General features: G+C 40.3%; 1 protein-coding gene across 1 annotated transcript in view; it reads right to left on the reverse strand.

The window, feature by feature from the left end:
- Window positions 1–1,617: 1,617 nt before the first annotated feature.
- The window catches only part of WDFY1 (WD repeat and FYVE domain containing 1), a 56,333-nt gene continuing 43,756 nt past the window's right edge, over window positions 1,618–14,194 (reverse strand). The window contains exons 9-12 of the mRNA XM_062192876.1: window positions 13,057–13,158; window positions 8,754–8,884; window positions 5,657–5,765; window positions 1,618–4,897 (exon numbers count right to left, since the gene is read on the reverse strand). Coding sequence (XP_062048860.1) covers window positions 4,838–4,897; window positions 5,657–5,765; window positions 8,754–8,884; window positions 13,057–13,158 — 402 coding nt within the window. The 3' untranslated portion in view covers window positions 1,618–4,837. The remainder of the gene's footprint in view (window positions 4,898–5,656; window positions 5,766–8,753; window positions 8,885–13,056; window positions 13,159–14,194) is intronic.

Consider the following 14,194-nt stretch of genomic DNA (forward strand, 5'->3'; position numbering starts at 1 on the left):
GACTAGAAAAACCAGCGTGAGTTTCCAGATCAACAGACCAGAGTTTAAAACTTTAGTTTTCCATAGTATAATCTAATTTCAATATGGGATTGGCAAAATCAGTGATGGTTTGTTATACTACAACAATGGAATTCTGATGTATAGGCCAGATTCTGCTGTTGTTAAAACACTCACACACATTCGCCCCACTAGCTGCCCTCTTGCACCCAACACACTCACCTTCCCCTTTCTTCAGTGCAGTCAAATAATGAAGACTCACTTCTTGCTCATGCAAGTTCACCGCAAGTCCAGGGCAGTTGTGTTCCACAGGACATACTGGTGTCACACTTTTTTTTAATTAAAGATGTATTTATTTATTTATTGAAATATAGAGTTCCACAGAGGCAGAGGCAGAGGCAGAGAGAGAGAAGGGGGGAAAGTGGGAGACAGAGAGAGAGAGTCTTCTATCCACTGGTTCACTCCCCAAATGGTCACAACGGCCAGAGTTGGGCCGATCCGAAGCCAGGAGCCTGGAGCTTCTTCCAGGTCTCCCATGAGGGTACAGGGGCCCAAGGACTTGGGTCATCCTCCACTGCCTTCCCGGGCCACAGCAGAGAGCTGGATCAGAAGTGGAACAGCCAGGACTCAAACCAGTGCCCATATGGGGATGCTGGGGCTTTACCCACTACACCACAGCGCCGGCCCCCACACTTCTTCTCTTTTAAGATGTTTCTAGGACTGCCAGGGAATAAACTATCATGGGAGAGAGCCTTTTACCTGCAGCGAAATGCTTCTGCCCACATTTCATTTGGTAACACAGGTTACAAGACCTTACCTAACCTCAGAGGGTTAGAGACCTGGGATCTCAGTCAGTGTGTACCACAGCATGCAGCAATTATAAATACTAACACAGAGCGCTGTCTCTTGATGTGGGTAAACTACTCATAATGTATCAAGTGCAAAAAAAAGTATGGTCCCATTAATGGATGTTACCTAGGTGTAGAGACTGAAAGATACCCAGAGTTAGCTTAATGGAGTTTTCTCTAGATGGTAGGATGAGGTTTAAAAGACTTCTTGTTTTACATTTTCTGTTGGATGTTTTTCTTCTCCTTTTCATTATGTGATAAAATATGATTTTGATGATGAGAAGAAAAAAGAGAAGTCAGTTTCTTCCTGGCTTAACGGAGAAGTCAGCTCTCTGGGTCTGAGCCACCCTGTGTGGACACACACAACTGAGCTGTCGAGCGAAGGGAGCTCGGGTCTTGGTGTCTCCCATGGCTCTGTGTGGTCAGGGAGCCAGGGCGTCCTGTGCTGTGCTGATGGATGATTCGAGCAGGCCTTCCCAAACTTCAGCTGAGAGAACGCCCACTTTCCTTATAGACAATGTCATGGCATGCTGCTACGTAAAGGCAAGTAGGCAGGGAGAAGGCCTGCACTTTCGAGTCAGAGACAATCCAATCCGCTTGGGTTTTTCATCTGTCAAATGAAGGAAATGATGGCTTGCAGAAGTGTTGCCAGGATTGAATAGGATAATGTAGGTAAAACACCCAGCATGCAGAGGGTGCTAAATGCATGGTCACTACTAGCATTGCTTTGTGTTCAGATCAAACACAACAAAAGCTAAATTAAGCAACACAGTAACAAGCAAGGAATATTTTATTGTATGCATATTCCCCGCCAAAACACAAAAACAGAACACATAAATAGGAACAAAGTTTCCTAGCCTCTCTGGGATACACAGGGCACCATATCTTATAGAAACATAGCTAGTAAAAGAACAAATTGTACCAATAACATTACCTTTTGTTTACCATGTCAAAAAAGGCTATAGAGAAAAACACTTTAAATTGTACTCTAATATAAATTTGTTGCACAATTAAACTTCAGCTTACACAAAGAGTTACCATATAGTAAACTGCAGAAAATAGAGTGGGCATTCAACAATCTGCTCACAATTAACAATTAAGCAATAGACACCTGAAAAGTATAGACCATATTACTTATTTGTTAAACCTCCCATTTATAATGAGCAGATGGTTTAATCATTAATAGTAACTGGTTTCTTAGATTTTAGGAGATACCAGATCCAGTAACAGAAGTAGAAAGCACTTTAAGGAAAACTGATTCTAGAAAATATCTCCTTGGGTCTGAGCTACTGTGGTCATATCTGGGTCAGTTTCAACAGTTCAAAAAATGTGGGTACTTACAAACTGAACTCTTTGGGGAAAAGCAAGGTCGAACCTTCTTGAGAGATATTTTTATATCCTCTGGTAGCAGGACGGAAACAGGACTTCAGTTAATGGAGGTTTACAATGTAATGATTAAATGTTATAGGGGTATTGTTATCACCTGGACTAACAGAGGGCAAGTTTAAAGCGTTTTTATAATGATGAATTGGCATTTCCTTATCACATACATACCAGCTCTAAATACAAGGATCTTCTCTGATAGTCTGGGCTTCTTAATCCCTGTTTGTACAAGTTAGATTGAGTATTCAGAAATGGAAAGACCAGTAAATTGTTTCTTGAATCACCATTTTAAATGACCCTTTCAAGAGAGATGCAGTCAAAATAAGGCAGTAACTAGAAGCCCATCTGTCCCTCTTTTTGTGTGCCTAGTCAGTAAAATTGAGAAAACAACTTTGCCCACTTGTGTAAAAAATATTACCCCATTTGCTACCTAGTGTGTATTTGAGAGAAGACAAGCCTGGCATGTATGTTTTCAGATAGGAAAATGTTAATAGGCTTGTGGAGAGCAGATTATATTGAAGCATTCTCTTTGCTTTTCTGAGATACTTCAATTCTTCCTTAAATACACATTTCCTTCTTGATTGATATTAACTCACTCCCTTAGGAGGCACTACTACAGCTTTATGTTCTCTATGGGACACAGGGTTTTGTCATCAAGACATTTTTAAAACAAAAACAGTTTGGAAGCTATACAGTATTTTCAGCAGCTGTGAAACTGTTCGATCTGCCTCAGACAGTAGAAGTTAAAGGAAAACAAAAACACAGTTCAGCACTCTTCCACAGGGCAAGGAAGCAACCATATTCCATTTTCCTTTCAGGGCTTAATAAAAATCCCCAGGACAGCACCTTTGTGTGGACTGAACCACGAACCAAACTAAAGTTAATGTAAGAAGCTTGATGTTTGACCTTGGGGTATAAAAATGACTTACCATCATTCAATTTTTCTTCCAAATTTTGTTAGTGATACACATTTTGGAAAGAACCTAGGAAAAGTTTTTAAAGGAAATTCCTCTTTCAAGTGATGCAACACAAAAATTAGAAGGAACAACAAAAACTCTCAGTCTTATTTTTTGAAGACAAGCCAACCTTCAATGCAGATGGGTCCAGAACATGATGTGCCCTGCTGCCTTCTTTTTCCTTTTTATCCCTGTCCCATGGCCATTAAGACATCTTAGTTTAATCGTCTGTCTTAAGCTTTTTAGTCCCTTTAAGAAGTTATAAAACAGATTTAGTCCCCTAGTTTCATCACATAGAAATATTATGCTGCCTTGATATGATCCCAATGTAGTGATGCAGTACTGAGTGGTTTTTTTAAACCAATATCCATTGTAAGACTAACAAAGATACTGTTGCTATATGTATATCTGTTGTTTAAAAAAGTAGGCTCTTCTCCACTCACTTCCATAGCCCTAAATTAATGATACATTTACAATTATTAAAAAAAACACACATACATAAATATTTGAATATTAAAAAAATAGGCTTCCCATTCCCCACCTCTGCCTCATCCTGGTTCTCTGTGGCCAAAGGCTTTAATGCCAGTAAGGACAACTTTGCTAGTTGTTAAGAAAGTGATTTACAATTTAGGAGTAACTCTGCACAACCTGATTGATACTGACAGACCAATTTCCTTCTACCAAATACAAATAATTCCAGTTACAACTAACGTCAACATTGTTTAAAAGCTGTGGAGTGGCTCCTGTGGGAGCCACAAATAGAAGGTGTCTGTTAGGAGTGCTGGACTAGTCCATGGAACAGACTGGTCATTTCCCCTCACCGTCGGGCTGATAGCTGGATTTTCCATTAGTCCTTCCTAACTGCAATGAGAACAAGTCAGACGGCTCATGTGACTCCCGTGAAAACAGCACCATAGAAAAGTTTTGTCCTCAAAGCACGTTTCCGGGAAAGGAGAGAATGTGGACTGCCATGGTTATTCTAGAAATTTCACAACTTAACGACAATTGCAAGGGTTTGCCCACGGCACACTGGCTGGGAAGAGAACAAGTGAAGCAAGCCAAATGCTAGGTGCAGACTATGGCACTACCTGGAGAGAACAGATATCTTTGAGAAGTTTATTGGTAACTAAATGTAGAGAATATTCGTACACAGCCAGCATATAAGGAGAGCTGTCTGGTTTCTTAAGTTCCTATTGCCACCCCTCAAGAAAGAGAGAACAAGTCCTCCTTCCTGTCATTCCTGCTCTGACACAGAGCCATGGAGACCTGGGAGGCCCGCTAGTCTGAGTGTTTGTACTTGGGACTGCTTTAAGAAAGTTCTAAGCATTAATGTTTTTTTCAATGTTTTCCTCTCTGAAACCCTCACTGGCTAGATGACTCTCATCACGCATCAGTTCGCTGCTCATGAGAGCTTCCTTGAAGAAATCCCGTTCCACAGGGAACCACTGCAGGACCTTTTCCAACACAGTCCCCACTGGTAGGTTCCACAAATGCCCCCCAAAGACACACCTTTACATTTTTCTTTTTAAAAGTGTGGACTGTTTTAAGTGGCTACTGTCCATTCACATGACAGGGACCATGGGGCTACATGGGAAGAATTTCTTTTGGTGGAAACTGCTGCTCACAAGGTGTAGACATCGCCAAGTTCCTGGATCAATGTGGAGAAAATCCAGTTGCCAGACTGCAGCCCACCACAGGTGTCATGTCCCATATCTGCAAGGGAGAAAAGATGCACAGACAAGGCCACACTGCTCATATGGCATAACAGCAAAAAAATTATGGATTCTCCCATTCTCTTCTTCCACTACAAAACCTCCTTCAGATTTATATAGAGATAAAGCAACGTTCTTCACTACAATATGAAAATGCATAGAAGTAGTATCTTCACATTGGAAAATTATATCACAATGATGTTTCACTGTAAATTTAATTTTTTAGCTGTTCACTGGGAATATAAAATACTTCATAGTTTCACAATTCAAGAAAGGCACTGAGTACTAAAGACTTACTTTCATTTCCTTGTTAGTGACCCTAAGATTTAAGGAAAAAATATGTGTGGCTATTCCTTATACTTAGGGTGCCTTCTGCACAGGATTTAAAGGAACACTGACAAGGAAAGGAACACCTAGAGATAGTGGTTGGTGAAGGCCCAGGCTGGCAGGGGAGGGAGAGATCCTGTAGGCCAGCTCTGCACCCACAGGATGGGCCCCAGGCCCTCACCAGCTCACTCTGCCAGACCCACATGGCAGAGGAAAACACTATGAGGATTAATTGCCACTTGGGGCACAGAAATACACAAAGCATGCAGTTTGTCACTCATGGCTTTGAACTGGAAGTTGTTGCTTAGAAAAAGGGGAGGCAGGCTTGCCAATCAGAAAAGGGAGTATACTAGAAGTGTCGTAAGCCCAGGCACAGCATGATGCTGCAGTAATCTAAACTGAGATGCTAAACGAGACACCTAAGGCAGCCTACCTTTACCACACGATCCGTCCCACAGGTCACCATCAGTCCCCTAGCAACGTCCATGGACATGTGGGAAATGTTATGTTTTCCTTCATGAAAGGTTGCTAGAGAAGTCCGACTAACAAAGAGAAAAAGATAAAACTCATCAGCCTGTACCTAGAACTAAGGGATTTATTTTTTTTTAAGCAACAAAAGAATACATCCAAAATAGTGTAAAAATTTGCTCTTTAAAATGTGGCTATACTTTTTAAACCTACCTTTATTACTTTAAAGATGTCAGAAAGCATGTAAATTGCAAGACTGTTTTCTAAAAGGTTTTATAAAACTGCCAAAATACTTTTTTTTTTTACTAGAAAGACTTATACTCCTAGACAAAAAAAAAACAAAAAACAAAAAAACCTGAGCCTTTCATATGCAAGAGGAACTGCACTGGATGAGATCACGCGATGCTGTGGGCTAAACACTCATTGGGAGGCTGCAGGTGTCTCCAAAACTCTGCCATCCCCAGGGGCAGTGCTGTCTACAGCACCGGCTCTATCACTACAGCCCTAAAACCCCAGTGATAATTCACTCATCAACACCAGTGGTAATAAAACAGCTTTCCAACCGGTGCCTCTGCTGAGGTTAGGAAGTCTACTACAGTCATGTGCCACTCAAGGATGGGATGGGTTCTGAGAAATGTGTCATTAGACAAATATGTCACTGTGTAAGCATCACAAAGGTCACTTACTCAAACCTGGTTGTGTAACCCACTGCACACGGAGGCTGTACGAAACAGCCTGTGGCTCCAAGCCACAAACCTGTGTAGCATGTTATTGTACTGAGTACTGTAGGCAACTGTAACACAATGCTATTTGTTTATCTGAACATACCAAGGCTACCATGTCACTAGGCAACAGCAATTTTCCACCTGTACTTCAAAACATGATTCAAAGGGAAGGGAAAGAAAACGGTGCCTTGGCCTTCATGGATCTGCCTGAATCAGGGCTGAGTGGAGCGCACAGACAAATGTGTCTTATACAAATAGTTACGTAAGAATAGACTGCTGGATAAAGAAATTATGGGACATGTACTCCATAGAATACTATACAGCAGTAAGGAACAATGAAACCCAGTCATTTGCAACAAGATGGAGGGATCTGGAAAACATCATGCTGAGTGAATTAAGCCAGTCCCAAAGAGACAAATATCATTTGTTTTCCCTGATCGGCGACAACTGAGCACCAAAGGGGAAACCTGTTGAAGTGAAATGGACACTATAAGAAACAATGACCTGATCAGCTTTTGTCCTGACTCTAGATGTACAATGTAATACTTTATCCTTTTTAGTATTTGTTGTTGTTGTTGTTGTTCTAGTACTAGTGGTTGAACTCTGTAATTAACACACAATTATTCTTAGGTGTTTAAATTTTAACTGAAAAGTGATCCCTGTTAAATTTCAGAGTGGAAAAAGAGAGGGAGGAGATGTACAATTTGGGACATGCACAATCAGTCTTGCCCCAAATGATGGAGTTAGAAATGTGCCAGGGGATTCCAATACAATCCCATGAAGGTGGCATGTACCAATGCCATCTCACTAGTCCAAGTGATCAATTTCAGTTCACATTCGATGGCTTGGATAGGTCTAAGAAACAAAGAGATCACACAAACAAGACAAGTGTCTGCTAATACTAACTGATAGAATCAAAAAGGGAGAGAAAGATCCAGCATGGGAAGTGGGATACACAGCAGACTCATAGAATGGCAGATGTCCTAAACAATACTCTGGCCTCAGAATCAGCCCTTAAGGCATTCGGATCTGGCTGAAGAGCCCATGAGAGTATTGTAGGCATGGAAAGCCAAGATACCATGGAAAAGAAAAAAAGAAGAAGACCTAAATGAAAGATCTCTGTTAGTGAGATCCCAGTGGAAAGAACGGGGCCATCAAAGAAGGAGGTACCTTTCTCTGAAGGGAGGAGAGAACTTCCACTTTGACTGTGACCCTATCGGAATAAGATCAAAGTCAGCGAACCCTAAAGGCTTCCATAGCCCTGGCAACTCATGACTAGAGCCTAGGGAGATTACTGACGCCATGAACAGGAGTGTCAAACTGTTAAGTCAGCAACAGGAGTCACTGTGTACTTACATCCCATGTGGGATCTGTCCTTAATGTGTTGTCTAATGTGCACTGATGCTATAACTAGTACTGAAACAGTATTTTTACACTTTGTGTTTCTGCGTGGGCACAAACTGATGAGATCTTTACTAATTATATACTGAATCAATCTTCTGTATATAAAGAGAATTGGAAATGAAAAAAAAAAAAACCTGGTGTTAAATTGGAAATGGCATAGAAAATTAATTAATTTTTAAAAAAATATGATGTAGGATCTCTGTCTTTAATGTGCTGTACACTGTTATTTAATGCTATAACTAGTACTCCAACAGTATTTTTTTTTTCACTTTGTGTTGCTATATGGGGGCAAACTGTTGAAATCGTTACCTAATTTATACTAAACTGATCTTTTGTATATAAAGAGAATTGAAAATGAATCATATTGTGATTGGAAGGGGAGAGGGAGCGGGAAAGGGGAGGGTTGAGGGTGGGAGGGAAGTTTTGGGAGGGGGAAGCCATTGTAACCCATGAGCTGTACTTTGGAAATTTATATTCATTAAATAAAAGTTTAATAAAAAAAAAAAAAAGAATAGACTGCTAAGTTAGATTTCTGTGCAAGAAAGAACATTGGTCTCTTGAGTTTTCCCAGCAATTACATTTACATCTACACGGGAGCAAAGGTTGGAGCACTGGATGTTTCTGTAGACAGTTCAACCCCTGCTGTGCGTGTGCACAGGGACTTGCGCCCACAAAGCACCCTGTGGGATACGAGGACTTGGGAATGTCTACTCAGCTGCTGGACTCATGTTAGCGTTCTTCACGGTGCTCAGGCCAATGGGGACACATAGCAGTGGTATTAAGTCCTAAGACTAGAACAGAAAAGTTTTATATAATTCGGAAGAGATAAATACACGGGTACACATCTGTCATTATTTTTCAAGGTCTTCACACTGCAGAAACCCAATAGACAGATGTAGTAAGTCGTAAAAAGACAGAGATGTAAACACTCACTCTTCGTCTTTGATGGAATCATAGCAGGAATCGCAAACCCGGACTTGGAACTCGAAGCCCATGACGGGGTAACTGGAGCGCTTGCTGCTGCACTTCCCACAGACAGCCTGCCCGCATTTCCTGCAGTGATGCTTCCAGAGTGGAGGGAGGAGGAACACAGGATGTTAGTCTTTGCTTTAATGTACGCGGTCTTCCTGCAGGGCAAGGCAGCAGCAGTGAGGAAGACCTGCCTTGAATTGTAATCACTTCAATTCAATGCATCAACACTCAAAGAACAGTCTTAACACCAGTCAAGCATTTACAAATAATCTTGTTTTATTGGGAAAATACTTTTTATTCATTCTTAGTAGCTATCTACATATCAAACAGCATTATTAAAACCAAGTTCAAGTTCATTTAAGAGCATAATCACTGCAGATTCTGCAAAAGAAAAATCTATTCCTATGTTTCTAAAAAGCTTTAAAATAACTTTTTAATGTATTATGTCTTCATTAAGAAACTACTATCCAAAATCACACATTTGCTATTTCTTTTCTTTTCTTTTCTTTTCTCTTTTCTTTCTTTCTTTCTTTTTTTTTTTTTTTTTTTTTTTTTTTTTTTTTTTTTTTTTTTTTTACAGGCAGAGTGGACAGTGAGAGAGAGACAGAGAGAAAGGTCTTCCTTTTTCCGTTGGTTCACCCCCCAGTGGCCGCTGCGGCTGATGCGCTGCGGCCGGTGCACCGTGCTGATCCGAAGCCAGGAGCCAGGTGCTTCTCCTCGTCTCCCATGGGGGTGCAGGGCCCAAGGACTTGGGCCATCCTCCACTGCACTCCCGGGCCACAGCAGAGAGCTGGACTGGAAGAGGAGCAACCACGACAGAATCCGGTGCCCTGACCGGGACTAGAACCCGATATGCCGGCGCCGCAGGCGGAGGATTAGCCTATTCAGCTGCGGCACTGGCCGCTATTTCTTTTAATCTCTCAAATTATGATTCTGGAAATGTTTTCACAAATTCCAAAACAGTACAATTAGAATTACTGATTTTAACATACTCTTTTACCACTAAAAGTTTAGTGACTGGTACTTTTTCTTCTCTTTTCTGGTTGTTAGCAGCTTCCTTTAAAAGGAGGGAATACTTCAATATTTCACCATCAATTACAATGCACTAGTTACCACTAGACATGCATTGTGAGAACATGGCTAATGATAGAATTTAGGCGCTCAGAGATTTAGAGTGTTATGAGGGCTAAAATAATTCCTATATTGCCTGCTAGTATCATATCAAAAATATCCCATATCAAAGCTACTGTAGTTTTGTGAGTAAAATCAAAGTTTAACACATACAAGCTTCAGGCTAATCAGCCTAGAGGCACAACCAGTAATAAGGGAAATAAAATCAGCATTTTGTTTGATTCACCTACAGAAATTCTCATTCATCCTAAGTGGCTACCTTCAAGGCTGCTGTAGAAATATATATTTATTTATATTATATATACATATATTACAGAACTTTAGTACTTCATGAATACCAGTCTTAAAAGGATTTTTGAAATCTGTAGGCCATTTGGGACAAGTTATCTGTACTCCCATGTTCATTGTAGCACAATTCACAATAGCTATGAAATCAACCAAGATGTCTCTCAACTATTGAATAGATAAAGAAATTATGGTATATATACATTATGAAGTACTACTCAGCTGTAAAAAAAAAATGAAATCCTGTCTTTTGCAACAAGATGGACACAACTGGAAACCATTATACTTAGTAAAATAAGCCAGCCCCAAAGGCAGATATCATATGTTTTTGCTGATCTGAGGTAACTAATAGAGTACCTAAAATTAATGTATTGGAGTGAAATGGACATTTCAAGATTTGATGATTGTTTACAGCTCTTGTCTCTTCTGTTGAGGAACAGTGTTTTTTTCTTTATACTATCTGCTGAGCTCTTTTACTTAGTGTAGGGTTAACTTTATGATCATTAAGGAAACTGAAAATAGATCTTTGTAAAAACTAAGAGTCGGAATGGGAGAGAGAGGAGAAAGAAGGTTTGCAGCACTGGCAGGAGGGAGGGTATGGAAGAAGAATCACTGTGTGCCTAAATCTTTATGTATATAATACACAAAACTTGTATAACAAATAATTTTTAAAAATCAATAAGGAAAAGGAGAAGGAAAGAAGAAAGGAGGAAGGGAAAAGGAGGGAGGGAATATCATTATGTTCTTTTTTTTTAATTTTTAAAATTTATTTATTTTTTTGACAGGCAGAGTAGACAGTGAGAGAGAGAGAGACAGAGAGAAAGGTCTTCCTTTACCGTTGGTTCACCCCCAAATGGCCGCTGTGGCCAGCGCACTGCGGCCGGTGCACTGTGGCCAGCGCACCATGCTGATCCGAAACCAGGAGCCAGGCGCTTCTCCTGGTCTCCCATTGGGTGCAGGGCCCAAGCACCTGGGCCATCCTCCACTGCACTCCCGGGCCACAGCAGAGAGCTGGACTGGAAGAGGAGCAACTGGGACAGAATCCGGAGCCCCAACCGGGACTAGAACCCGGGGTGCCAGCACCGCAAGAGGAGGATTAGCCTAATGAGCTGCGGCGCCGGCCCCATTATGTTCTTAAAATTGTATCCACAAATCACATTGAATCTGTTAAAACTGATTAAAACCAACGGAAAAGGAAGACCTTTCTGTCTCTCTCTCTCTCTCTCTAACTCTGCCTGTCAAAAAAAAAAAATCTTTAATGGGGTAGAAAATGACTTAGAATCATGAGATAACTGTGAGTTAAATACAATATTTTAGGCTTACTTCTGGACCATTTCATTACATCTTGTATCAATATTTCACAAATTTAATTATAGAGCCTTTAAAACACGTAAGCTATATCTTAATAGACAGGCAGTCTCCATTCCTGTTTTATTTTTTCTAAACATTTCAAAACTATTGATTGTTTTTCTATTAGATGATTTTGAGTTTTAGAATATTTTTGAAAGTTAAAAATGTCTGGCTTGGGTTTTGACTTAATTATATTAAACTTCTAACCTAAAAACAAAATAATAAAATGTTTAGCATGACACTTAAAAAAACATGGTGCTTAAAACATGTTTATAATAAAAATGTTCTCAGTATACTTATAAAGGAATGATTTAGAATAATCAAAATTCTTAGTGTTTGAATATTCCAGTAAGGACTAAATCGTTACTTTTTATCTGCTTGCAACAGCATAAGGCATATGATTGTAGGCCTTAATTCATTCTAATTTTGTGCTTGGCTAATATGAAACATTGATTTTAATAAGTATTAGTCTTCAGCTGAAAGATGCTTCTTAAAAACATTAGAAATTTTAAGGGGCTGACGCTGTGGCACAGCACGTTAATGCTCTGGCCCGAAGTGCTGGCATCTCATGTTGGCACCAGTTCTAGTCCCAGATGCTCCTCTTCCGATCCAGCTCTCTGCTGTGGGCTGGGAAAGCAGTGGAAGATGGCCCAGGTCCTTGGGCCCCTTCACCCTCATGGGAGACCATGAGGAAACTCCTGGCTCCTGGCTCCTGGCTTTGGATTGGCACAGCTCCAGCTGTTGCAATCAATTTGGGAGTGAACCATCGGATGGAAGACCTCTCTCTCTTTCTCTCTTTCTCTGCCTCTCCTCTCTCTGTGTAACTCTGACTTTCAAATAAATAAATAAATCTTAAAAAAAAGAATGTATTCATTTCCTGTTAAAAAAAAAAAAGAGAAATTTTAAAATACTATTCATTTTATTTGGGAGGTAGAGCGAGAGGAGAGAAAGAGAGAAAAAACTAGCTCCCATCTACTGGTTCACTTCCCAGATGCCCACCAGGCCAAATCTGAGAGCTGGGCACACAATCTGGGTCTCTCACATGGGTGGCAGGGATGCAAGAACTTGAGCCATCACCTGCTGCCTACTAGGGTGTGCATTGACATGAAGATGGAATCAGGAGTGGCACTCAGGCACTCTGACATGGGACATGAGCATCCCAACTAGCGTCTTAACATCTAAACAAAATTTTGTCTCTGATAGGTCTTTCATCTATTTAAAGGGAGGCTCTCGGGATTTTCCATGTATCCCTGTTTTTCCAATGCAGGACAAACAATGGAATAGTTAGGTAGCGCAGACTTGCAGGCCCCGTGAAAAGTCTTACTCATTGTGAGTCACACAATGATAGTGACTTTTAAAAATGTAGAAATTAATAGCAGTTTCAGGAACAAAGTATGATTCCAAACAAACAAAAACTAAAAAACAAACCCAAAACAGATTAATTATACAAATAAGGAACCACATGACATGCCAGTATGGCCCAACATTGGCCACTCACCTGTCGCAACCCCAGTGTCTTTGTGTCCCACATCTGCTTTATGTTCCAGAAAAAGGGCTGCTCACATTTCTGACAAGAGTCACTCTCTAGCCACTGAGGAGCCTGGGGATTGGGAGCAGAAAATCAAAGCCAACTTTAATGCCTTTGGGCATTTACACCGATGTTTCAGATATTAATACCCTCGTTCTACTCCTTGCTGGAGTTCTACTTGCAGTATACTCTAGCTGGTTGCCTTGCTCAATATTATGTTAGTGTTTTGAGTAACTGTTCAGAATTTTACCGATGTTTACAGAGTTGTTAACTTGTAATATACAGCTAAGAGGGAAGAATTCAATTTGATTGTGATCTCTTAAGGTTTGTCTTTATACATTTCTTTTCTATGCTAAAGTTGGTTGAAATCCAGTTGAGTAGAAACCCAGTTCTTGCATCACCTGATGAACTACCTCTTGGGAAGACCTGCAGAGTCCTAGGTGATAATGAGGAGAGGTCCAAAATTCACCAACCCTCCCCTCCTGTAAGCCCCCACAGCCATCCTGCAGCCCCCACGGAACAGTCAGCTCTGGCAGTCTAAGTCTTTGTACACATTTCGGGAGAATGTGTACCTCCAATGAACCCATATTTGCTAGTCCTACTCATCTTTATACAGGATACCTCAAAAAGTGAATGAAAAAAATGGAAGATTGCACTATGCCCCATACAAATGTACATCTTTAATCCAAAATCAAAAGAAATAAGAGATAAGCATATTTTTGTGTAAAAAAATTTGAAATCCATGCATACTCATATTTATAGCCTGTCACACAGTACTTTCTCAATGCATTTTGTTATTGAAACACAGGAAATCAAAGTCTCAAAATGTATTAAGAACTTAGAAAATATTTCTCTAAACAAAATACAAACTATATTCCATTCCAAGAGGAACCTGTTAAAGGCTTGTTTAACCCCATTTAGTGTTAGGGTACAATAAAAATGGTAGGAAATACCATTTTCCATAGATTGATCTAAGCAAAGATTACGATGAGATAAGAAATAATTTTTTCTTCATCTTGAAAGCTAACACTCAAGAAAAAAATACGTCTCTTAAGAGGAGACAAGGATGGTGGAATAAACATTTCCAGATGACACTGACCTTTCAAAA

This window comes from Lepus europaeus, chromosome 1 (assembly GCF_033115175.1).
Source record: "Lepus europaeus isolate LE1 chromosome 1, mLepTim1.pri, whole genome shotgun sequence".
Lineage (NCBI taxonomy): Eukaryota > Metazoa > Chordata > Mammalia > Lagomorpha > Leporidae > Lepus > Lepus europaeus.